At 36.2% G+C, this 27,687-nt stretch overlaps 1 protein-coding gene across 6 annotated transcripts in view; it reads left to right on the top strand.

Moving 5' to 3' along the window:
* Positions 1-27,687, top strand: part of RBPJ (recombination signal binding protein for immunoglobulin kappa J region) — a 103,864-nt gene that overhangs the window by 60,029 nt on the left and 16,148 nt on the right. For 4 of the 6 annotated variants that reach the window (XM_042984822.1, XM_042984823.1, XM_007091125.3 and 1 more), the window contains 3 exons: positions 1,232-1,270; positions 16,136-16,231; positions 23,280-23,445. In XM_042984822.1, the coding sequence (XP_042840756.1) occupies positions 1,232-1,270; positions 16,136-16,231; positions 23,280-23,445 (301 nt within the window). Of the gene's footprint in view, positions 1-1,231; positions 1,271-6,135; positions 6,559-9,243; positions 10,106-16,135; positions 16,232-23,279; positions 23,446-27,687 lie in introns of those variants that run through there. The other 2 variants (XM_007091128.3, XM_042984821.1) reach the window with 2 other exon arrangements.

Here is a 27,687-nt window from a genome sequence, read left to right as displayed (position 1 = left end):
TTAATCAGATTATTTTGGGTGTTGAGTTGTAGAAGTTCTTTATGTATTTTAGATATTAAGTCCTTATTAAATATATCATTTGCAAATATTTTCACCCATTCAGTAAGTTGCCTTTTTGTTTTGTTGATGGTTTCTTTCACTGTGCAAAAGGATTTTATTTTGGTGTGGTCATAATAGTTTATTTTTGCTTTTGTGTTTCCCTTGCCTTAGGAGACCTACCTAGAAAAATATTGCTGTGGCCACTGTCAGAGACGTTACTACCTACTTCTCTTTTAGGATTTTTATGCCTTCAGGTTTCCCATTTATGTCTTTAATCCATTTTGAGTTTATTTTTGTATATATTGTTAAAAAGTAGTGTAGTTTCGTTCTTTTGCGTGTACTAGCCCAGCTTTCCCAGCACCACTTACTGAAGAGACCCTTTTCTCCATTGAATATTCTTGTTTTCTTTGTCATAGATTAATTGACCATATAAACACGGGTTTATTTCAGGGTTTTCTGTTCCATTGATTTATGTGTCTGTTTTTGTGCCAGTACCATACTGTTTTGATTACTACAGCTTTGTGTAGTATATCTTGAAATTTGGAATTGTGAGACCCTTAGCTTTGTTCTCCTTTTTCAAGGTAACTTTGGCTATTCTTGGTCTTTTATGGTTCCATACAAACTTTGGTATTATTTGTCAACAGCTGGGTTTAAATTTCAACTCTGCCTGCCAGTTAACTTACTTAGTGGGCAAGTTGCTTTCTGCATTTTTTAAATGGGCCAATATGTGCTTTACAGAATTGTTTTATATTAATTAAAAAGAGTAATGTATAAAATATGTATAGCAAAGTGCCTGGCACATGACAGACACTGGTAAACTCTATACCACCTCTTGGGCTGTGAGGATTTTTCTGAGTGCTGCAGAGTGTGTGAGACTGGGTGTCTTTGGTTAGTTGTGGGGGTTTTTTGCAAGGTGTCTCTAGGAGGTAGTGGTCACACTCCTCTGATCATTGTGCTACATGCTCAGAGTAGGTATGTAAGGCATACTTAGGGTGTGTTGTTTTTGTTTAGAAACCATTTTTAAAGTATGTATTTTGTTATTTCTGGGTAAGGATGGTTGCTAAAGGACGTTCCTTTGTGCTGTTCGTAGTAGAGTTGAAGTATACGTCGCAAAGGAGATTTCATGGTGCCTAAAAAGCTTCCTGTGGAATAACAGCCTTATATATTTATTTATTTTTCTTATTTTTTCCAGAAAATTTGGTGAGCGGCCTCCACCTAAACGACTCACTAGGTAAGCATTATATTAGTCTTTTACCCAAACATTAAATGAAAATACCAGATCCTGTCATCTTAAAAATGATATTAGGTGCTCTTGAAGTGATTCAGATACTGGTATCTAGATCGTAAGCTTCTTCCCATCCTTCCCTACGTCCTCCCCCCACCTTCCACCCCCCAAAACCAGGCTGATTGGGTATAGTTCAAAGGGGAAAAATGAAACCTTTTAAGAAGTAATCTTGAGTATGATATAGTGAACATAACAAAGGCAACAATGTAAAGATAGCTTCCGATATCCGGCCAATCTAGCTGCATTTAGCTAATCATAATTTATTGATTATAAGTGAAACTTGAAAGATAAATGCTTTAAAAAAATTTAAAGAAATATAAGATTTTAATCATTTTAAGGAGACTATAAATACTACATTGTGTTCTAATTATGCGAATTAATTTTACAATATACGTTTTAATTACAAATGTTAAGGTTGAAAAGATTAGTCTTAAATGATTTAAAATTTTTTCAGTCAGCATTTGTAAATAAAAAAGATACCTGTTGCACAGTTACAGCCCTAGAGTTAATGCTAATCCTGCATTGTTAGTATCTTTCAAGAATATTATATGCATGTATAAGCGTATCATTGTCATTTCTTCTTTTTCTTTTCTTAAGTCTGGCATCATACTCTACCATCGCTCTGGACCTTGTAACTCCACCTAACTGTACATCTTCTACCTTGTTCTCTTTCATATCTCCGTAGTCTTTTATTGCCTTCACACTGCTCCTTCTTTAATATTTCACATTGATGGCCATTTGGGTTATTTCCACATTATTGTTATTATTAAAAAAAATGCTGTACTCAAAGAATGATGGAGACATGCTGCGAGGACACAGAAAGGGAGCCAGTTTAAATAGGTTCTCCTTAGCCAAATCATGAGCACTTTAATCTTCAAAATAAATAATGATAGTAATAGAACCCACAGAATAAAATATAGTTTAAAAGTCTACACTGAGTTAAAGAAATGACTCTGTAGTGGAGGCTAGGAATTTTTCTTATAGCAGAATTCCATCTAATAAATGTAGAAGGAATGATGGAACTAGGAAATCACACTTTGGCAACCACTACAGTAATAATTGTTTCAGGCAGAAAAACTATCAGTTTAAAGTTTGATGAGAAACAAACATTTACTTAGTCTCTAAGTGTATCCTCACAAAGTATGTATTAAAAGGGAACAAAAGGAGCATGACAGTGAAGAAACTTGGCAGATATCACCTTAATGAAGTGATTGAAATTTAACATCACTAGTAGTGGACAAATAAACATCATGTGCATCCTCAGGAGGATGACATCATGTCACTTTTGTGATGTTCCTGCCAAAAATGCACAAGCTACGTCTAAGCCTGAGGAAACAGACACAAATGAGGAACATTCTATAAAGTAAACAACATTTACTCTTCAGACTTATCAAGACGACGAAAAACAAAGACTGAGGAATAGCAGACTAGTGGAGACCAAAAAAATCATGACAACTAAATTCACCTAAATTCTGGACCAGGAAAAAAATTGTCTTTTGTTTTAAAGCTGGAGTTAGCAAACTTTTCTATGATGGGCCAGATAATAAACATATTAGACTTAGCCACACTGAGGCTGTTGTGACTTCTCATCTCTTCTTACATCCCCAAATCAGCCATAGATATCAATATATAAATGAATGGAATGTCTGTATTTGAGCTCAAATTAATTTAGAAAAATTGGTGGCTGTTCTGATTTGGTCCAAGGGCATTAGTTTCTCAACACTGCCTTCCATACTCCAAATAAAGGACATTTGTGGGACAGTTGGCAACATTTGAATAAAATCTGTATATACAAGTATTGTATCAGTGATAATTGCATTATGCTTGTATATGGGCATGTCTTTGTTTTGGGGAAATGAACACTGAAGTATTTGGGCTCAGGGGCTGTATATCTACAATGAGCTCTTAAATTGTTTAAAAACATAATATGCAAATATGGCAAAATACTGATATTTGGGGAGCCTGGAGGAAAGGGGACTAGTACAGTTCTTTGCCTACTTTGGCCACTTTCCTAGAAGTCTGAAATTACTTAAATTAGAAAGGTTTTTTTTTTCCTCTAAAGACATATACAATTACTTGTTTGTATATACCAGGAAAAAATTCGAAGCAGAATTTTTTAATTCACATTTATGGACATTTTGAAATTTATAGTTTAATAGATTATTTTATTTTATTACCAGTAGTAATAGATTGCAATGACTCCTAACCATAGAATATATTTTGGTGAATAAATCACTTGCTTTTAATGGGGATACCTCTGTAAAAATAGCAGTCACTGTGATGGTAATAAATATCATAAGGAAATTTTCCTTTCCTTAAATATATACAATAATATAATTAGGCCCCGTTTACTTTATCATGATTTTCCGTTTACTCTTTAAGCGGTTTTCCCTGTTTGGAAAATTTTTGTAAGCTTTTAAGCCTTCTGCTTTTGGCCAAAATGGAGTAACAGGGACTGGAATTACTCCAAACTGAAACAACTGAAAAAACCTGGACAAAATATATTAAAACAATGTTTTTCAAGATACCAGATGGCAGGCAAGAAAGGACAGTGAGCCTTGAGAGACAGGAGACCCGTGAGGTGAGCTCCACAGTTGCCCCAACTTAGTACCTAGAGAGTTTCTAGGACATGATGTAGGGAGAAGGAATCCAGGTGTGGAGCCTAGGAAGCACCTGGAACCAAGGAGATGGAGCTGGGAATCCGGGGGCCCACGGTGGCTAGAGTTCCCAGGCAGAGAGCTGGAGAGGAAAGAGCTATGTAGTTCCGGAGATCTGCAGAAGGTCCCTTCTTATTTTTAGCTGAGTATCGATCAACACACAAGTGTGAGGAAACTACCCAAGGCTGGGGGATAAAAATCAAGCTAAAGATTTAGAGGGGAAAAACATCCTGAAGCTCATACTACAAACTTGTCTGTTCTCACTAGCTAAAGTGGAAAAATATAATTCATGATGCATCTACTACAGTACTGCAGAGCAGGATTTTCCTTCAATAATGGTGCAAAATTTGGCCAACACCAAATGCTGCTGATTTTACTGTTAGGTAAAAGTTTTGTTAAAAAACTCAAAAACAAGATTGAAAGGATCAAATTCTTTCCAAGTAACTTAAATATATACCAAGACAAAGGTCAAGAATATTTACAGGAATAGAAAAGTATCAAATACTCAGAAGTCAGATTTATTGTGTCTTAACATATAATTAAAATATACCAGTCATACAAAAAAGCAGGAAAATATGATCCATAATGAGGGAAAAATTCAGTCAATTAAAACCAACCCAGCAGTGACGACATCTGATGGAATTAGACAAAGACATTAAAGCAGTTATTGTATTTGTCTTCTATGTGTTCAGTGTGCTGAGACCAGGAGTTTGAGATTTTTTTTTTGTTAAAGGATCAGGTGGTAAACATTTTAGTTTTTGTGGCCCATGTATCCTCTGTTATAACTACTCAGCTCTTTTGTAAAAAAATAGCCACAGACGATGTGTAAACAAATGGGCATGTCTGTATGCTGGAGTACAATTTTCTGTCACAAAGAGGGGGTGCATCAGATTTGGTTTATGATTGTAATTGCAGATCCCTGAGCTAGAGAAGAGATTGAACAAGTTAAATAGAGGACATGGAAGATTTTAAAAGGTATCTAAATCAGATTTCATAGAGAGGAAAATTACAATATTTAAGATGAAGAAATACAGTTGATGGGATTAATTATAGGTACATACTGCTGAAGAAGAGACTAATGAACTTGAAGACATAACAATAGAAAGTATCCAAAATGAAGAACACAGAAAAAGTTCTCGGGGTAAAATAACTCAATCTGTAAGGGAGCTGTGGTTTATGTTCAAGTGGGCTAATATCCAAGTAATTGGAGTCAGCCAAGGGGGAGATACGGTTAAAAGAATAGATGAAGAAATAATGGCTGAAATTTTCCTTAATTTGGTGAAAATTGTAAAACCATAGTTCTGAGAACTCAGTGAACCCAAGCGCAAAAACTACACTGGAGCATGTTATAATCAAGTTGCTTAAAGTTGGTGATAAAGAGAAAATGTTAAAAGCAACAGAGAAAAAAGATGTGTACAAAGGAATGAAGACAGATGAGGATGATGAGAGACTTTTCATCTGAAATCTTCCTAAGGAGAAGACAATGAGACAAGAGCTTTAAAGTACTCAAAGGGGGGAAAAAAGGCAGCAACCTGGGATTCTGTCCCTGGGCAAGACAAAATAAAGACCTTTCTAGACATAAAAAAAATGGAAAAGAATTTATCATATTCAGGCCTGAACTACTTAAAGAAATCTTTCAAGCAGGACAGTCATAGCAGATAGAAATCAGATTCTGTACAAATTACTATGAAGAAAGAAAGGTGACATCACTACAGATTCTACTGATACATAAAGGATAACAAGCAAATATTATAAATAAGTTTCTGTTAATAATTCAACAACTTTTGAAGAAATGCACACATTTCTTGAAATTAGCAAACTACCAAAGCTTACTCAAGAAGAAACATAACCTGAATAGCCCTAATGTCTAAAGAAATCGAATTTGTAATTATAAACCTTCCCACAAAGAAAACTACGGGCTCTTGAGGTCTTCCAGACGTTTGAGAAGTAAATCATACCAGTTCTATATACACTCTTCCAGAAAATTGGAGAGTAGGATGTACTTCACAGTGCATTCTGTGAGGACAGCATTGCCCTGTTTTAAAAGCAGGGCAAAGACATTTCAAGAAAATAAAACAATAGACCAGTATCCCTTACAAACACAGATGCAAAAAGTCTTAAATTTTCAAAATGAAAACAACAATGTGGCTTTATCTCACAAATGGAAATCAATGTAATTCATTATATTAGCAGAACAAAAAGGAAAATCATGTGGTCACCTCAAGAGATTTAGAAAAGCTTTTGACATTCATCCTTGATCATAATTTTCATCAAACTAGGAACAGAAGGGTATTTCCTCCTAAAAAAAGTGTACCTACAAAAAAACTATGTTTAACACAATACTTAACTGTGAAAAGACTGAATGTTTTCCCTCAAGATCAGGAACAATGCAAGATTGTCTGCTTTCACCGCTTCCATTTAACATTGTACTTGAAGTTCTAGTTAGTACAATCAGTTCAGGAAAGAAAAGGACGCCATCCAGATTGGAAAGAAAGAAGTAAAACTGTCTTTATTTGCAGACATGATCATCTATATGGAAAATCCTATGGAATCTTAAAAAGCTGCTAAAACTAATAGGTGAGTTTTGTCAAGATAGTAGGATACATGATCAACATAAAAATGAATTGTTTTTTTATGTGAACGGTGGGAAATTGAAATTTAATAAACAATACTATATATAATCACATCAAAAGTATGTAATTCTTAGGGGAAAATCTGACACGAGATGTAAAAGCACTGTGCACTTGAATCTTAAAATATTGTTGAGAGAGCTTGAAGTCCTGAGTAAATATTCTTGGGACAGAAGACTCAATATTGTTAAGATGTCACTTCTTGCCAAATTGATCTATGGATTCAACTTAATACTTGTCAAAATCCCAGTGGACTTTTTGTAACAGTTGACAAACTGTGAAATTTATATGGAAATGCAAACAACCTTAAGCTACATTCAGTAATCATGGATGGTATTGGTGTAAAGACAACCAGGTAAATCACCCTAACAGAAGAGTGGCCAGAGGAAGTTTTTGAGGTATATGTTCTTCATTCAAGGTGCAAAGGCAATTTAGTTAAAGGGTCTTTAAAGATTCTGGAACATTGGTATGTCCATATGCCCCTGTCATTTATATACATAGACACAAAATAACTATGATCCGTGGCTAGAACCATATGCAAAGATTAGCTTAAAATATACCTAAATGTAAAACTTCAAATTATATATATTTTAGAAGAAAATACAGGAGAATATCTTTGTGACCTTGGATTAAGCACATATTTCCTAGATATAACACGAAAGCACTAACTCTGGAAGAAAGAAATGAATAAATTTTACTTCTTCAAAATTATGAGTAAAACATTTGTATCCAGATTATGAAAATAATAAAAAGTCAATAACAAGGAAATAACCCATTTTTTAAATAGGAAAATGATTGAGACAGGTACTTCTCCAGACACTGTGGCAAATAACCACTAAAGAAATGCAAATTAAGACCACAATGAGGGGCGCCTGGGTGGCGCAGTCGGTTAAGCGTCCGACTTCAGCCAGGTCACGATCTCGCGGTCCGTGAGTTCGAGCCCCGCGTCAGGCTCTGGGCTGATGGCTCGGAGCCTGGAGCCTGTTTCCGATTCTGTGTCTCCCTCTCTCTCTGCCCCTCCCCCGTTCATGCTCTGTCTCTCTCTGTCCCAAAAATAAATAAAAAACGTTGAAAAAAAAAAAAATTTAAAAAAAAAAAAAAAAAGACCACAATGAGATATCTAGTAGGAAGAACTGATACTCTTATACTCTGGTGGTATGTAAAGTAATACAACAATTTAGGAAAATAATCTGGCACTTTCTGAAAAAGTTAAGTACACTCCTACCATATGGTGCAGCCATTCCATTTTTACATATTTAGTCAAGAGAAATTAAAACATAATGTGAATACAAAGGCTTGATCACAGGTGTTTGTGGTAGTGTCAGTTATAATAGCCAAACAGGCATAACCCAAACATCTACCAACAGGTGAGTGAATCAACAAATTGTGATATATTCTACAGAGGATTTCTATTCAGCAATAAAAGGAATAAACTGTTGATACATGCAACAACATAGATAAAATCCTATGATAATTATGCTCTGTTTTCAAAAGAAGTCAGAAAAAAATGGATACATACTGCATGATTTCATTTACACAAAATTCTAGAAAATGGAAACGAATCTATAATGGCAAAGCAGATCAGTGGTTTCCCGGGGACAGGGAGAGACAGGAGGAGGGATTAGAGGCAGAAGAGAAAGTTGGGAATGAGGACTGTCTTTGTAATGTGGTGATGGTGTATACATATACCAAAACAACCCACTGTACACTTACATTTTACTGTGTTTCAGTTAAATCTAGGGGCATATATGTGGCTCAGTCGGTTAAGCATCCGAGCATCCGACTTTGGCTCAGGTCACGATCTCACGGTCTGTGAGTTCAAGCCCTGCGTCAGACTCTGTGCTGACAGCTAGGAGCCTGGAGCCTGCTTGACATTCTGTGTCTCTCTCGCTCGCTGCCCCTCCCCCACTCACACTCTGTCTCTCTCTCAAAAGTAAATAAACATTTTAAAAAAATCTAAATAAAGTTGTAAAAGATTTTATTTGCTTTTATCCTTTAAAAATACCCTAAAAGGAATTAATATATCTTCAAGGGGAGAATTCAGTTAAGTTTTATTTCTTTTTAAATCTTTTTTAAAGATGGCAAGCTTACAGATTTTTATTCTTTATTATCAAAGCTAATATAAAGCAAATTTAGCAAAATGGTTTGTATAAAACAGAAAATTGGAATGTAAAAATCAGTGACCAATTCTATGATAAAAATTTAATTTTAAACCCAAAATTAAAAATTAGGAAGTTTTCTCTTTTGATAGTATAGCAAATTTAGGTTTCTTCTGGTTCCTTTTAATCATATTTTCCCATTTTTCCTTTAAAGAGTTTTCTGTTAGGAAAACTTTAGTGTCTTTTATTCTATCAAAAATATTTTTTAAAGGAATTTTATATCTCTTTTATTGGGGTATGGGGAAATAGGGAGTTTAATTCAGAGAAGGTCCCTTAAGAAATAAATCTTCTAAACCTACCCTACTCTGTACCCTCATCTTCCAAATTAAGAAATATTGGGGGAAAAAAAAGCCTTTTTATTTACAGGATGATATTTTGGGTAGTGTTCAAAACACAATTCTACCTCCTCAAAATTTAAATTTTTGATTAAGGATAGTAAACACTATGTACTTACTATTCAGTGTTATTATAGATTCACTTTTTTTTCCTTTTAAATAATTGCATTCTTTCAGAAATACAAATAGAATCAATTGAGTACTAACTTACAAGGGCATCCTACTCTCCTGAAATAGTCCCTGTAATGTGGCTTATGGGTACAGCAGAGTGTGGATTCAAAAATAAAACCAAATGCCCGGACCTTATATTAATATATAGAAACAGTTGTTCTTTTATTGTGGAGGCTTCTCATTTTGTCATTTAGAGCCTGGGGCCATCATTAAAAATATTAGTTGCAATGCAATTAGGCGTCAGTCTCCAGGAATGTGTGCCTATCCCTTATGTGAGAGTATGTCTGAACTCTGGAGTTATGACCGGCAACAGCACTGTAACACATACTTTTAGAAAACATAGATATTACTCAACCTAATACCCCCTTGTACTAAGAGACTTTGCCCTATTGTCAACAATCAGGTTAGAACTGGAATTTTGAATATACTTGTGTTCTGGGTAACCTTCAAAGGCATGTACTCTTAACTTTCTTCCCCTTTGTGACACTGTGGACTGGTACCCACTAATTCATGCATTTGCTTGAATTAATTTAGTACCAGGACTTCTTTTGTAAGGTTCTTGCCCGCCCCCGCTTTGGGTTTGCTGTAATTGTAATTGTTAGCACTATTTTATGTTATTTACTCTGAAAACCTGTTTTCTATCACTTGGACTAACACTGTTGTTTTGTTTTGTTTTGGATTTTTTCTGAAGCCCCATTCTCTGTTGGTCTCACTGCCACCCCTCTGTTCTCATTGTACATGTACAAACCTCCATTACTCTCCTGGTCACCCTATAGAAAAACTCAGTATCTGAAGCTATTTCTTGGTTTGTTTTCGAGGTTGCTCCAGAGTAAGTAATAACATTCTAAGATGATAGTTAAGATTTAACCTCTGTATCTGTTTTCTACTTCACAGGTTATATATATTTTGTCAATATCTGTGTATTAATTTTGGGATTCCATTGCCTTTCAGTGAGCCCCTATTTTTTCTTTTTGGATCTCTTTTCTTTCTTGTCCATAGCATGCAGTTTTGAGAAGCATTTTACTAGTGCCTGCTGAGAAACTCTTATAGCAATGTATTCTCACCTACCCTGGATTATAGCTAAAGTTACTGTTTGCTATGTCTATTTATGATCCACCCTCTTCGATTTGTGACAAGAGAATCCTCCATTCTTTATTAACTTAGGTCAGATTAATGTCTCTTTTGGTTCTTTATTCGTATTCAGATGTTACTAAGTGTTTTATATTACAGAGTACATTATTCATGTTTTAACCTAATTATGGATTTTACTTTATCATAAGAACCATGGGTAGCAAACACCATATAAAGTAAGTAGAAATGAGATGAATTTAGATTTATAGTAAAATAAAACTAGGGGCGCCTGGGTGGCTCAGTTGGTTGAGCGGCCTACTTCGGCTCAGGTCATGATCTCGCAGTCCGTGAGTTCGAGCCCCGCGTCAGGCTCTGTGCTGACAGCTCGGAGCCTGGAACCTGTTTCGGATTCTGTGTCTCCCAGTCTCTGACCCTCCCCCGTTCATGCTCTGTCTCAAAAATAAATAAACGTTAAAAAAAAAAAAATTAAAAAAATAAAAATAAAACTATAAAGTTGAATATACGTTGATAGTAACGTGTGATCTTTGCTCTGTATGGTTATTAGGTAGTTAGTTTATAAGTGGTAAATAATTCATATAAAAATGGTTGCAACTAATATTCACCTTAGGCCAGTCATATGTTTATAGGACATTTTGGGGGAAGAAGAAAATGAGCTGGAATAGGAAGGGTCTGCGTGGTCCTTGGGATTCGAGGAGCCAAGTTTGGATCAACCAGGCCTAGATATGTAAGAACCAAGGTGATGACTTAACCTTTGAGTGTTAGCACTCCCTACTGTTACATGTTCTCAAAATCCTCAAGTCTCCGATTTTTCTCTACACGGGTAAAGCCTTAAAGAAGTAGTGAAATGGTTTATTTCCAAAATAAACTTCATAGAATACAGAAGTGATGATGACCCAATCCTTACAGTATGGTGGCCTTTGTCTATTTGGGAGGGGGAACCATGAGATCATGACCTGAGCGGAAATCCTGAGTCTGACGCTTAACCAACTGAGCCACCTAGATGCCCCATCAAATAATTTTTACGTTCTAAGGAATCGTTAAATGAAATTAACAAAAAATATACTTCAGACTTGTTAGAATAGTAACTATTCCAAGAAACTGGGATTTAACTTTGTCATTCTTTTTCAGAATTCACTAATACAAAGTAGTAATTCTAGTAAGATTCTTAACGATACCTACATTATGCTTTCCAATGCTAAAATTTCCCTTATTCTTTTTAAAAAGACAATGGATGATTTTGCCATCTTGTTGGACTACTTTTGGCTTTTCTCTAACCCAGTGGTTTTCAACCCAGGTGACTTTGTCCTTCAACTCCCTTCACATTTACCATTATCTAGAGACGGTGTTGGTTGTCATAGTTTGAGGAAGGGTGCTACGGGCTTCAAATATGTAGATAGAAATGTTGCTGAACACCCTACAGGGCACAGGATAGTCCCTCACAGCAAAGGATTATTTTGCCCAGGATGTCAATAGTACTGAAATTGAAACCCCATTCTGTTGGTGAAACCCTACTCTGTCTGGATGAAAGGCACATGGGCTGCATTCTGTGGGCTTTATTATTTAATTGTGTTTCTTCAGAATATATCTTTGATTGTTGGTTATGGCTACTTAAGATGCTGGAGGAAATGATCAAGCTGTAATTACCAGAGAACATAATTTTTAATGTGTTCGATGTTCTGTTAAGAAAACAGGTTTTTTGGGGCGCCTGGGTGGCTCAGTCGGTTAAGCGGCCAACTTCGGCTCAGGTCACGATCTCGCAGTCCGTGAGTTCGAGCCCCGCGTCAGGCTCTGTGCTGACAGCTCAGAGCCTGGAGCCCGCTTCAGATTCTGTGTCTCCCCCTCTCTCTGCCCCTCCCCTGTTCATGCTCTGTCTCTCTCTGTCTCAAAAATAAATAAAACGTTAAAAAAAATTTTTTTAAAAAGAAAACAGGTTTTTTTTTCCTTTTTGAAAGAAGCTATATGGTGAATTAGTTATAAGGCAACTATTATTAATGATTATCTTAAGGTCCTAGTTGCTGTTTTAAGAAAGGGAAAGGATGAAAACTGGAGCTGTCATCTGTAATCACCATAAACAGCTTGAGATCTGAAATCTTTTGTTATAATCATAATTGTACACAGGTACTTCCAACATAGGCAACTAGCATAATGACCAGTGCCCAGGGTATAATAGGCTCTCAATAAATCCTGAATGGGAAGATGGGTAAATGTGCAGCTTACCTGTTGTGCCAAGTCAGGTGATATGCCTGAACATTTACCTCTAGGCCCTTTTCAGGTTTGCTCTATAGCTCCAGTGGAAGTGGTGCCACGCCTTGCCCTCCTGCCCCTCTCCTTTCTAAGAAAATAATAATAATAATAATAATAATAATAATAATAATAATAGCAACAACAATAATGGAAGAGTTTACGGACATTTTGTAGATGTCCTTTTGTGGGGCTAACTTTAAACGTGTATCTACACATATGTTTTATGGGTGAGAAAACTCAGGCTTGGTGACAAGAGTTAACATTCAGACCTGTGTGTGTGTGTGTGTGTGTGTATGTCACAGCAAAGAGATTGCAAAGTATCTGATAGTATAATTTTGTCCTTGAGAGTTGCGCTACCTAAGTTTGAATCCTGGGTATTTATCATCTTGCGAAAGTTATTTAACCTCTCCCCCATTTCTAAAATATGCCTACTAGAATGTCTCAGAGACTTTGTAGTCTGGGAAGACAAAAAAAAAAGACGTGGAATCTGACAAACATATGAAGTAACTGCTGACTGATACAATAGAGATATTATAATGATATAATGGTTAATGATCTAATGCTTGTCATTGTATTGCTTGTCACTATAAATGCAAATATAATGTATTAGGAGTAAGTATACTTAAAATTGCTACTTAAAATTTTTCTTTTCAAGTATATATCACTTTTTCAAGTTCAATGCTAAGAACTGGACTTCTCCGCTAGCTTTCTCAAGATACTGACTGGCCTTCTGACTTTGTTCTTGGTTTCTTACGTACCCTGAACTCTATGATCAGACATCTGACTTAGCAACCACTCAGAAACCTTATTGTTATCCTTTCCAGACTGTACCCCTTATCCATTACCCAGCAGTTTTGAGATTATGCTTTCTGTATTCCTACCCTTGAAATGCTAGTAGGATTTGGCACGATCACTTATGGATTCCACAATTAGCTATTCCTTTGATACTGATCTTTGGTCATTGTCCATTCCTTTGAAGGTGTTGCCAATATTTATGGCTCCTTTCTTACCCATTAGACATTACAGTAGCTTCTCATTTTACAAATAATTTATAAGCCTTTCTGTTACCTGGCATTTGTTAGACTTCTTGCTAAAATTAAAATGACCTCTGCAGCATCTCACCCTTTGATAGTTACCTCTTCAAGGTTGTCTCCTTCAATAGCCTCTAATGAACAGCCTTAGTTCTCTCTCTTACTGGTTCTTCTCCATTTCCTTTTATACATTTTCTTCTTGACTCTCCTGTCACTATGCTTTCTTTCCGAGATTGCATTCACTACTGTGGTTTTGTGTGTGAACTACACACCAGCAAACCCTATTTTTGCACCCCTGACCCCTTTCCGGAACTACAGATGAGTATTTCCAACAGCCTTTTGAATACTTAGAGCTTGGAGGTCCGGGATACTTCAGAATTCACATTTGTCAAACAGAGTCTATTAATATACACTTACTTCTCCCAAAACAAAAGATCTAAAAAATTATCAAGTCTTTTCTACCTCCCCCCTACTATCTTGTTACTTCTTTTTTAATATGTCAACCTTTTTTCAAGTTTTGTCTCAATACTTTCTAATCCTTTCCCTATTCCACCACAAAAAATTAACTGAAACGCAAAAATAATTGTACTTTTAAAAAAACCCTTAAGATCTCCCATTGCCTTTTGTCTAGATTGAAAATCCAGATTCTATAGCACAGTGTTTTAAGAGATGGATTTTATTTTTATTTTGTTACATTTAAATTTTTTATCCAGGTCTTAAAAAATTTGTAATACTTGCTACCACTTTTATCATCATCTAGCATAGAATAATATTTGAATTAACTTAAGCTTTCATACGTTGTATATACATTTACAAATGTCAGATTTTCAAGGCGTTTGACAAGCCTCTCACAGTTTTACTCTACCCAGTTTATCAGCTTTATTCCCTTCAGTGGCTCACTTCAGACTCAAAGAATTGTTTCAGTTCCTGGCTGCCATTAACTGCAACACATTGGGCAAGACATTCAAAGTGGTAGTAACAATACTTTTACCTTTTTGAATTGTGAGGATTAAATGAAACAGTGCGTATAAAGAGGTTGGTTCAGGGCCTGGCACGTAGTAATCAAGAAATATTAGCTGCCGTTTTGTTATTGTGTCTGCCTGATTCCTCAGCCTGAATCTCAGTGTACCCAGATGTGCCGGATCTTTTTTGTCTTTGTGCATACTTCTCCAGACTCTGGAATGCCCTGTTCTTTCCTCCTTCCACTTCCTGTGTCTACCCCTCTTCCTTTGGAATTTAACTCTTCTAAGAAATTTTTCCTACCATGTACAGTTAACCCTTGAACAACAACATGGATTTGAACTGCATGGATCCACTTCTATGCAGATTTTTTTGATAAATGCAGTATAGTACTGTAAATGGATTTTCCTTATATGATTTTTCTTAACATTTCCTTTAACTTACTGTATTAGAGGAATACAGTGTATAATACATATGACATACAGAATGTATGTTAATCAATTATGGTTACCAGGCTTCTGGTCAACAGTCGGCTATTGGTGGGGGGGGGGGGAGCCAAAAATTATATGCAGATTTGTGACTGTGCGGGGTGCTGGCACCCAACCCCCACGTTGTTCAAGAGTTTATAGTTCTTCATCACCCCTAACTTTACATAAACATTCCTTTAGTGGTACTTTCGTTCATACCTCTGAGTCGTGTATTTTATTACAATTTGTTTTCCAAAGTCTTGTCTTCACTTGACTTCAGTGAAGTCCCTGGTGAAGTCCCTTCAGTGATAGGGATTAATTCTCAAGCTATTGGATCCCAGTGTTAGCTGCCCTGCCTTGCATCCAACAGGTTTTCAGTCAGTAACCACAAATGCTGCCATCTGGATTATCTCATTTAATATCCACAACTGCTCTGTGTTAGGTCTGCATTATTATCTGACTGGGTGAGGTTAAATGTTTGCCCCAAGCCACTTACTTTCTAAGTGCTGCAAGTTCTAGGGGCGCCTGGGTGGCTCAGTCAGTCAAGCATCCGACTTGGGCTCAGGTCATGAGCTCACAGCTTGCTTAGTCTTTATGTAAGGCTGTTTGTTTAAGAACATGTAATAATGACCTAATGTGAAAAAGTTATGGCTTTGTATTCATTGGAAGATACTGATTCTAATAGCTGGGGGAGTGGCGCTGGTGGTGGTGGGTAATTAGATTGTTAAGTACAAAAGTGTTGCATACCATTAATTTTACAAACAATTAAAAGATAAATCAGGAGTGTGTATAATGATTCTAACTAGAATCATAGTATAGAAGTTGTAATTGTGATTTGAGTTACAGCATAAATCCAAGGCAACAGTTTCTTCTTTTAAAGAATAAAATACAGAGTTGAAGATGAACAGTATTTATATAATATTTAAATTTAATTCTTGGGTTGGTTTTCCTTTTTTGTTTTCATTTTTAGAAAATAAAAATACTTTTAATTATTCTTTTTATCATACAGCATAGTAATATTCTAAATCTCACCCCCGTAATAGTAATATTTATATTTTATTTTAGGGAAGCTATGCGAAATTACTTAAAGGAGCGAGGGGATCAAACAGTACTTATTCTTCATGCAAAAGTTGCACAGAAGTCATACGGAAATGAAAAAAGGTAAGGTTATTGGTTTTCTGACAGGTGCATGGATTTGCAAATGATGTATTAGTATACAGGTTAGAGGTGGTTTCTTTTATTGGGTTAATTTGTAAGTACAAAATAAAAAATAGGGGATTTGCCCCTACTGAAGGGGAGAAACAAAGTGAACTGTGGCATATTTAATAAAGATCATCTGGCTAAATCCCTGATGTCATAAAATAAAAGAATCCATAATTTCAGGCGGGGGGCTACATGATGTTCCCTAAGTATTTCTGTGGTGCATTAGCTTGTTCAAAAAATAGCTTTCCTTTTGGTGGAAAATGCAGTTTTATAAACATGTGACCCCCAGAGAACTATTTTGAAAAGAGGAAGGCTAACCAAACCCTGAATTGAACCATGGTGTGATTATAAGGAAAAGAGCTCCCAATGCTCTCCACCTTGACCCTGTGTCTATTTAGATTAAGAAGAAATAGTAAAATTGAGTTGGCAAGTTTGTACTCAGCATGTGGGCACTACAGAAATAACCTAGTGATCAGGTTAGCGGAATTAAATTATAACAAAAACGATCTTCATATTTAGCATCTGTTGCAGTATCTTATGAATTTCGGCATCTTGGGTGTATAATTATGGACTTTTGTTGCTTTTCATCTGGTTGCTGGAGTTTTCTTGTCTTCGGGATTTTTTTGGATTGGCAAGAAAGGCACCAAATTGGTGTGAGAGAAGGAATGAAAACTTAGGTTTGGACATTAAGTTGAAGGGGATGACTGATATTTTAGAGTGTGGGAGGTAAAGGAAACCTTAGCATATGCATCAGAGAAGGGAATTATTAAAGTCCTCTAAATCTGAGCCAAGACGAAGGTGAAGCTATTTAACTGATAACTTTATCCTCAAATAGGATGAACAAATGCAAGTAATATTTGGGACTCATACTGCCAAAGTGTTCTTTTTTTTATCGTTATTCAGATTTACTACATTTCCGATTATTTTATCTTAATTGACTAATAAAATGTAATCATCTGATTTAGAATTAAATATGGGAAGAAGTTGGTATCTTCAGTTTGGGACATAGAAACCAAGTCAGTATAGTGGAACCTTCTTTTTTTAATGAAGTTGATACTGGATATTCTTTATACAAGTGAAATTGAGTGTATGTGCAGAGCATCGTCTGTTTTTTTGTTTTTGTTTTTGTTTTCCTAAGCAAAACAGAGCAAGTTAACACCCTCCATGCTTGTAAGTCGAAAGAAGGCCAGGCTTGCACCTCATCGTGAATCTGAAGAGGAAACACTTTCCCTTTATTCAGCTCCAGTTATGAACAAGAGTATAACTGCCTTACAGATATTTTAAAATTTTAATCCTCAGAATAATCTTGTTAATCAGTACGCTATACTCCCCATTCTATGAGTGAGAAAACTAAAGATCAGAGACTTTAGATATGCCCAGGTTCATCTTAGTTTAGGAATTGATGGAGCCAGGATTGGAACCCTGGAACTATAACTCCCAAATTTCGTATCCTCTCCATCGCCCTAATGTTCATAGCTTTCCATTTTGTGTTTGAGTGTTGCTTGCGCGCACAGTAGGGCTTAAAGATAGATGGAGGAGGTAAAGATGCCTATAGAACATCAGCTGTGAACTTTGCCTAGGATTGTCCCTTCACCATTAGCGAAACTGGGCTGGATCTGATGGAAGTAGGAATAGACGTGTTTATTGCGACGATGCTGTTCTCTCTCTGGATTTTTGAAGGTGCATTTTGGTACAACTGGATTCATTCATTAATTCATTTATTCTTTATTTTGGTTAGGAAATTAGGTGCCATGTACTTTGCAAAAGGATCTTTAAAGTCACTGTGTCTTTTAAGACCAGATAACTGAGGCCATGAGGGGAAAGCAGAAAGGAGTCCAAATAAGGTTCCTGTTTGTTAGTCACTATCAAAAATAAGTGAATACAAAATTATAGTGGCTTCTCAGGTTGGTGATTTAAAGGTTACCCTGTGTGTGGTTGCCTTCATCTTCAGCTCTTCTCTGTTTGGCTATGGCCTGGCCAGGCTGAAACACCAGGTAAAGGAAAGCCTCAAGAATCTAAACTTCTAGCCTCCAAAGAATGAAGAAGAAAATATGACGAAAAAGCCTGAGTCCTGTATTTTTCTTTCCTGTATTTTTTACATATTTGTATTATTACATTTTCAGAGTAGACATGTGTTAGTACTAGCTTTGCAATAAAGGTGGAAACCTATTAAAATTACTTGATTTTTAAAAAGGATTATTAGTAGTAAGGGACTGCTCGTGTACTGCAGCCTCCTGGACGACTGGCAAGCCAGTCTGGCCCCTTATGCATTGGTGGAGAGTAGAGTGGAAAGAGTAAAAGATCTGTCTTCTTTCTTGTTGATACAGATTCAGGCCTTTCTGAGAAGCTGCCAAGGCCTAAGGCGTGAGGTCACCTGGGGACATGACCACAGTCTTCTTGGCACTTAAATAACTATAGCAAATGATGCTAGAAATATTTGGTCAGGAAAATTTATCCTGAAATTTTGAGTTGTTCTTGGTATTAAAACCCTGTACCTAATAACGTTGTTTTTTTTTTTTTTTTTTTTTTGGACATCTGGTACCCCACTGATGTTAATGATTAGTTTTACTTTTTCATTAAAGAAGATTATTCCAGGTTGAAAAATAAGCTTTTAAAAGGATTGTTTTGTTTAGAGGAAAATTTTCGTTAAAGATAGGGAAATTACTTCTGACGTGTTAGTATTCCTTCAATTTCGTGTCAAGGGAAGTCATTAAACAGTACTAAAGGTGATAATGATGTTGTTGAGACAACAACAGTAAAGCCATTTAGAGAATTAGATGATGCTTCTGAAGTCATACTGAGAATGTGTGTTAGTAGAGGTAACTGAGGTGTGCAAAAAGTTTCTATTTGGTGCTTTTGGATTGGATAATCCTCAAAGGATCATGATTCTGCAAAGGTAGTCAGATAATGTAAATGGCGCGTTTGGATTTGGTCTAACCTAACCTATTTTATATATTGGGCTGAATAAAAAGTCTTCTTTGAATCTGTAAGGTATTTTCCAGACCTCATCTCAGGGTTTGAGGAAAAAGTTGTTGAATCATCCTCTGAAAATAAAGACTAATTGTTTGAAATAGGAAATGAGTAAAATTGTAAATGTGTGTATATTGCCACCAAGTGGCAGAAAAAAAGCATTGTTTGTCATAGTTGCTAGATATAGCCATGGGAAATATTAGAAAATAAAGGCACATTGTTTCATTGCATATTCTTTTACGGCAGCTGTTAAACTGTGAGCTGGCCACTTGTTGGTCAGACTTTTCACTGAGTATTTGGTACATATTGACCAACTGTCCAAATTTAAAAATCACTGATTGCACATGGCATTATAAGGTGTATTTTAATTTTTCTTCTGCTAATTAGGTAGCCTTTTTAAAATCCTCACTCCCTTTAATTTCCTTTTTTTTAATCTGCTCTTTTTTGTATGTATGCTTATCTTCTATTTGATTATGCTGCTACTGAAGTCTGTGGAAATGCAAACCTGATTCATTAACTATTTCTTAGGGAGTGCCAGTATTGGGATATTTAAGATATGATTTAATCAGCACATTGTATAGAAATAGTCTCAATGGTTAGATTGTATGGGATTTGCTGTTTTCTTGCATCACAACTTCTTTGAAGTGTTGTAGAGTTGACTAAAAAACAAGGCTAGTTCTGAGGCATTTGTGAAGATTCGTCTTCATTTTTCTTATTACATGATTTGGAAAGCACTTTCAGTATAGAGTCTTGGTCCGTGTTTTAAGTGATAAAGAATTGCTTGCCAACCTAATTTTATACCTTGTTTCATGCCATTTTATCCCAGTACTCTTGAGAAAACGAGCACTACCCAATCTTGTACAGTTTTAGTCTTCTTTATAGTTTTTCAGATGTGAAATAAAAGTGTCTTTTATGAAAACTTGTTGAAATTTGACTCCCGCATCTGGTGTACTCCACTAAAGCATGGCTCTTTGAATTTTATAGCTAGTATACCAGCTTATTAAGGAATCTTAATACCAGTGTTCACTAAAAAACACTCATGGGAGACAAGTGTCCAAAATTGATGCCTTCTCAACCTCCCAGTAGTATGCCAGCTAGGTATTTGAATCTGTGCCACGGTAAGCATTGGGTGGCTCCCAGCATTAGAGGCCAGAAAGATCCTGGGGGTAGACTTGAATTGAGCCAACTCCAGAACTAGCCCAGCTAATCCAGGCATCCCTCCAAACTTGGAGTGACCTGGAGCTGAGCCCACTACCTCGGCTGTGACCTCTGTGTCCATGGTCACAGTGAGAGTATGCAGGCATGAAAGCTGCTCTGCTTCCTTTTTACTGGTTTAAATAAATCTGAAAAGCCTCCAGGGCTTCCCTCCTTACTCAGCTTGACCCCTAGGTCCTGCTTGGTCCACTTCCCTATTATCTAGGCTTCATCTGTTCTCAACTCCAGCCACACTGGAGTTGTCTGTGTTTGTTTTGACACAGACCATTTTGGTCCTTCCTACTTGCTTTTCCCTCAGCCACCCATGGCTTTAGGTTGTGACTCAACATCACCTTTTAAAGGAAGCTTTCTCTGGCCACCCTGGTCTTATATAAGCCATTTTACTCATTTATGAGTAAAATGTTTTCTAAACTTTATGAGTAAAGTGTTTTTTTGTTTTGTTTTGTTTCTTTTTTTTAAATTAGCTGTCTCTCCTATTAGAGTTCGTGAATTCCATCAGGACAGGAATATTTGCCTTTTTTTTTTTTTTTTTTTAACTACTATATTCCTAATGCCTGCGACACTACACTAGGGGTTCAGACTAGGGGTATAATAATTTAATGAATTGATGAATATTAAATACACCTAGCTCACTTCTTATAAATTAATTAAAGTAGTTTTTAGTTAGAATTGAGCAAAAAGTAGTTGTTATAACAAGTTTGATTCGATTCAATAAATATTGTAGTTGGATGCTGGGGGCTGGGGGCGAGCAAACAAGAAGTAGATACTAACTAACTACCTTTAGGAAGAGCTGAGGCCAAATCCAGCCTGGTGGTGTCACTATGTCACATACATATGCACAAATAGGTACGGGGCACATTTTTTTTTTTTAAGTCTGCTCATTGTTGGCCTCCAAGGTGTTAAAAGCATAAATATTTGCTAACTTTGAAAGTTAGAAATCCCATATAAAGTTTGGCTTCAAACGTTTGTGGAACAATTGGAGGATGTAACCAACACTAGGCCCACATGGCCGTAGTTCAGCAAAGTGATGGAGTGGGTGTGTAGCCACAGGCTCGCTATTCTCTGTTGTGCCATATCATCGGAGTCACAAACCAGTGGCTGATTGTCATTGCATTTAAGCCCTTCTTCTTACAGTGGGCTTACAAGAGTTAAGAAGAATGTTCCTGTACACATAACTGTATAAAAAGCAAGAATTACCATGAGGGCTGTGTGTTTCAAGAAAGAAGAGGGAACCTACTTCTTTGAATAATTAAAGGATATTCTTCCTTATTTATTGTGCACCTGGTTCACCCACTAAATTACTTACCTGGTGACTCTTTGAGTTTACTTAGCTACTATTTGTGGTAGATATTTGAGTTTTCAGGCCCCTTGATGAGACATGGTGTCACTATTGAGCAAAAGCAAATTACCCTGTATATAAGGACTGGATTGATGGTCTGAATTATAAAATGTGGGGCTTGAACTAGGCTTTGAAACTGATATTTTTTAATTGTCAAGGAGAAGATAGTTGACTCTTGCAGTACATGGGTTTGATCTGCATGAGTCTACTTATGTTCAGATTTTTTTTCAGTTAATACAATATAGTATAAATGTATTTTTTCTTCCTTATGATTTTCTTAGTAATATTTTCTTTAGCTTACTTTCTTGTAAGAATATAGTATGTAATACATATAACGTACAAAATACGTGTTGACTGTTTATGTTAATGATAAGGCTTCCTGGTCAACAATAGGCTATTAGTTAAGTTTGGGAGAGTCAAATTTAGACATGGATTTTTGACTGCACAGGGATTTGGCACCCTTCACCCCCACATTGTTCAAGGGTCAACTGTATAAGGAAGTTATTCTAGGTGGGAAGAATTTTTGAGGGCAGGTTTTTGGCAACTAGCAAGACAAATCTGTTGGTGATCTGTGAGTTGAAAGGGTGCAGTGGATTGTTCTTTCAGACATCCACTTGTCCGGGGTGTCATATACATAAAACACAGAAATCCGCTTACCCATTTGCTTTTAATTCTTCTACTTTTGTTAATATTTTGAAAGTTTCTCCTTTGGATATTGCTCTAATTCTGTTTTCCAGGTTAATTACCAAATAAATTCAATGTAATAGCCATAGCAATAATGTCATTAATTAATATATCATTTTGAGTAGATCTTAATAACTGCAGATTCTGCGATGCAATATTATTTTTTGTAACCTGTTAGACATCATTGGATTACTGAACTCCAATAGTTCAGAACTCTGAGCTGTGTGAAAATTTAAAGGGAGACTCCATCCTCTAAAAAGTATCTATCTAATCTTGGAGTGCCTGGATGGCTCAGTTGGTTGAACGTCCAACTTTGGCTCAGGTCATGATCTCACGGTTCATGAGTTCGAGCCCTATGTCGGGCTCGGTGCTGACAGCTCAGAGCCTGCAGCCTGCTTTGGATTCTGTGTCTCCCTCTCTCTGTCTCTGCCCCTCCCCCACTCACACTCTTTCTCTTTCTCTCTCTCTCTCTCTCTCTCTCTCTCTCTCTCAAAAATAAATGAACATTAAAAAAACTAATAAAAATAAAAAGTATCTAATCTTATTGAATGCATAATTCCAGTATAGATGAATCTTCCCCAAACAAATGTCTTTGTGGAAGCCTTGATTTCTGTGCTACGGACATGATTAATTGGCATGACAAAAGGCTTCACCAAAATAGTTCATTAGGAGATGACTTAGTATAGTTCAGTATAATTTTATATTCATATGTTCAAAGAAAGGTAATGCTTTCTTGAATCTAATTGCATTGTTTGGTTTTGTATTTGTATGTGTGTGTGTGTTTCTACCATTGTTTAGGTTTTTTTGCCCTCCTCCTTGTGTGTATCTTATGGGCAGTGGATGGAAGAAAAAAAAAGAACAAATGGAACGTGATGGTTGTTCTGAACAAGAGTCTCAACCATGTGCATTTATTGGAATAGGAAATAGTGACCAAGAAATGCAGCAGCTGAACTTGGAAGGAAAGGTAAATTAAACTGTGTTGGTTCTCCTAAAAGGGCACCCTGGTACCCTATTAGCATGCAGTTTCCTTATTTATTTTTGTGGTGATGATTTTTTTTTCTTTTATGGCTTTTGGTACCAATTTTCTGAACACACCCTCCCCGGTCCATCCCTCAGAGAGAAACTTCTTAAATAGTTGCCGTCTAGTCACAAGCTGTTGACATCTAAAGGTGGCTTGTTAGCAGTTTTAACAGTCTGAATCAGATTGCCATTGGAAGCCAGTAATAAATTTAAGAGGCTAATCCCTCATGTGTCTGACAGGGGGGCATGATACTCAAGTAACAGTGAACGCGTATAGCTCAGTAATGTTTTGCGCTGTCTCTTAATCTTAGTCTTAATCTTAATCTTAGTCTTACACTAGAAACAAAGTGACACAGATAAATTCTTAGAAGGATTTACCTGGGTTATAAAGATCTTAAATGTTTTGCGTAGCTTCTCTGTGAAGCAAAACTATGCTATAGACAAAAACAGCCACAATTAGCTTCACTCAAACTTTTAGAGATTTTCTGTGATTAATTTGCTAGGGAATGAAATTTAAGTATTAGTTTTGCTAATTGTGTTTTATGAAATTATGAAGCAATCATTTCACTTTATACCTTTAGTATTCAAAAATAGTTCTTAATGACTTAGCATTTAACTATCATTTTATTTTCCCTTGATATTAAAATCTGGAAAATGGTTAGTTCTCAACAACCACGTGAATATCCTTTAAAATAGCATATGAAAAGCTGTTTCCTCATTCAGTAATTCTTCACTGAATATCTTTGTGTTTGCTGTGTTGTAGCTGGCAGTACAGATGGGGGCTGCAGAGTGACATTGAAGGTGATGAGCTAGGAGATTTGTACATTTCGATTCAGTTTTAGCCATTTTATAGCTAATACGGAGCATGAGCACTAAGAAGCCTTAATATCAACCTTCTTCAGATATTTTTATGAATGACATTTGTATCCTTAAAATGTTTATTGGTAAGACTTATCAACTATGTATTTTTAATTAAGTTTGCAATAAAACTTATTATAATAAAAGTGGTTTCATCTTAAAAGAAAATACAGCAGCAAGAAATATTTCTAAATTATGACCCTACAACTGGAGTAAAGGATGTATTTAAGTGATAGGGTGATCTGATGGACCTTAGCTGTGTCTCCTCTATTTTCCTGTTATGTAGAAAGTCTCGGAGTTATAGGTCTCCAAGGTGTACATTTAGATACTTGGTACTATGAAATGAGTACTTAAATAGGTAGTGAGAAGCCAGGGATTGTAGCTACCAGGGTATATAATTGTTAACTGAATTTCTTTGCCTACTTTAACCAATTCCAGCTTCCAGCATTTTAAGGGAAGTAATACCAAACAAACAGCATCCTCACTTGCCTGTATCAGCATCGTGACTTAGTATACCTTTCTTCAACTTACACCATTATATTCTTTCCCTAAGCCCTAAAGATTCACAGAAGAAGAAAAGAATACCTGAAAGCTTGAGCATTAACTAGTATTTAAAACATCTAATGGGTTATATTTAAAACATATAATGTCTGTAAGCCAAAGCTATTAATATTAGTTTTCATGAAAAATGCTATCAGAGAAGTCTTACTTACTTTATATAAAGGAAGACTTGTCGGGAGTCAGCAGAAGGCATTCCAGGTGGAACAGGAACATCATATGTGCTTGGAGCCTAAAGGCGTGCGTAATATATTTGAGCCTAGGAAGGCAAAGATGTCCTGAGTAGTGACATGCTGAGCCTCAGAAAAGGGACCCTTTGCTCCCACCTGTCTCTCTTAACCTCCATTCACTTAAGGTAACACTGTTTTCTTTTAGTAGCCTCCTCATTGAATGGTACAATTTAGTCATTATCGGAAAAGAAAGGCTATTTATTTTGCACTACTGGGTACTTATACTTAATATTCATTACAATAAAGTTCTAATTTATGTGGCACTTCATATGGTCATGACATTTGACTCTATGTTGATAATATTTTGGACCTGAGATTTCACTTAATGATGTTTTTATTTGTTAAATACTCATTTTTCCTCAATTTTACATCTTACATAGTTGGAACTAGGTAAGCTATACAACATGAATTGATTCCCTACTTAGCCCACTTGTGTTTTTCTTACACTTAAAAGTTAATCCCCTACACCTCACTTGCTAGCACTTTTTCATTTCTATAATTCAGACTCTATGATGCGGACATTTCTACAGTATTTTTGCAGTGTTGTATTTGGTATTGCTTTCTCATTTGGGGGCACATTTTTTACTATGGCCTGAAGATCTTCAAGTTCTTAAGTTAAATTGTTCATTATTGATAGAAAGGTTTATTATATGCCATTTTCTATTCTAGAATTTTGTTAGCTAATCTAGCGTTTTGGTATGACGAATGTAACTTTAAATTTTATTTATTTTCTATTTTCTTAAAGCAATAGTACTTTTTCTGAGTGGTGACTTTTTCCTTTTTTTTTTTTTTTTTTTTTTTTTTTTTTTTACATTTATTCATTTTTGAGAGACAGAGACAGAACACGAGTGGGGAAGGAACAGAGAGAGAGGGAGACACAGAATCTGAAGCAGGCTCCAGGCTCTGAGCTGTCAGCATAGAGCCCGATACGGGGCTTGAACCCATGAACCGCAAGATCATGACCCGAGTATGAAGTTGGATGCTCAACCGACTGAGCCACCTAGGTGCCCGCCCCCCCTTTTTTTTAAATGGAATTTGAGTTTGTAGTCAGTGGTCCTAGTTTTTTAAAAAAATAATAATTCTAATAAAGTTATCCCAGGGGCATCTGGGTGGCTCAGTTGCTTAAACGCCTGACTCCACCTCAGCTCAGCTTGATCTCAGGGTCGTGAGTTCAAGCCCCATGTTGGGCTCTGTGCTGGGCGTGAAGACTACTTTAAAAAAAAAAAAAAAAAAAAAAAAAAGTTGTCCTAGCCATGATTATTTTCTTGTGGATTCAGACTACTCACTTTTATAAAAATAGGGATACATTTTCCTTTTTTTTCCAGAGATATGTGTGTTTGCTTTTTCCAGACAAAAACTTTGTGTGAAAGGCTTTTGCCTATGAGAATTTGTCTTTTAGATACACGTTTCGTTTTGTTCCTTGTAACCGTCTGCGTTAGTATATCGATACCCATTTTCCTAGACTTTATGGTGCAGAGCAGTTCCATCAGTGTAGGCTTAATTTGACCTTCAGTGCTTTTTGATGTATGGAAGACCTGTCACTCCCGCCATAGCATCTCTGAGCTTGGAGATCCTTGGGTAGAAGGAGTTGTGTGAGTACGAAGAACGGTTGTTTTTATTTTTCTTATTACTGTTATTAGCTTTATCTTAATTTTATCTTCTGTCGAACAAAGCTTCTCAAAGCTTTTACCACATTTTTGAATTTGTGAAGACCTAATGAAGTGTAAAATACTCACAGTGGCACCTACGTCGTCTTACATAACTTTGCTATGAGAAATGAAATAAACCCTGGCGTTATTTTTGTTGTGCTAAAATTACACGTGATTAAAATTTTAAAAGTTGAAAACTTAGAGTACATTAGCTGTTTCCTAAACGAGTGGCATTTTTCCTGATTTTTAAAAGAAACACACAACAGAGGTAGTCAAGGAAACTTGTGTAGCCTAATTACAAGGTAGAGAATTGATCTTCTAAAAAATATAATTTAGATATTTTAAATACTTAAGCTGTGTTTGAGCATTATTTACCCAATCTGGAAAAGGAGATCAGTAATTTAGGGGCACCTGGGTGGCTCCGTCGGTTAAGTGTCCGACTTCGGCTCGGGTCATGATCTCGTGGTCTGTGGGTTCGAGCCCTGTGTCGGGCTCTGTGCTGACAGCTCAGAGCCTGAAGCCTGCTTTGGATTTTGTGTCTCCCTCTCTTTCTGCCCCTCCCCTGCTCACACTCTGTCTTTGTCTCTCTCAAAAATAAATGAACATTTAAAAAAAATAATACAGTTCCTTCCCTAATTCATAGGGATCAGGGGAATAGGAATGATAATAGAATTGTCATATATATTTGAGATAGTTGCTGCTACTTTGTGAGTGCTGTAACTCTTGGATGCTATCTTTTCAGGTACCAGAATTTATTTTCTGGTAGACTGGCATTACACCTTGCTATGTTTATCTTCTCTATTACCTTTCAATCCAGTTGCATATTTTTTTTTTATTTTTAAGTAAGCACAACCCCCAATGTAGGACTTGAACTCACAACCCTGAGATCAA

This window comes from Panthera tigris, chromosome B1, assembly GCF_018350195.1.
Source record: "Panthera tigris isolate Pti1 chromosome B1, P.tigris_Pti1_mat1.1, whole genome shotgun sequence".
Lineage (NCBI taxonomy): Eukaryota > Metazoa > Chordata > Mammalia > Carnivora > Felidae > Panthera > Panthera tigris.
This window is presented reverse-complemented; position numbering and strand designations above follow the sequence as displayed.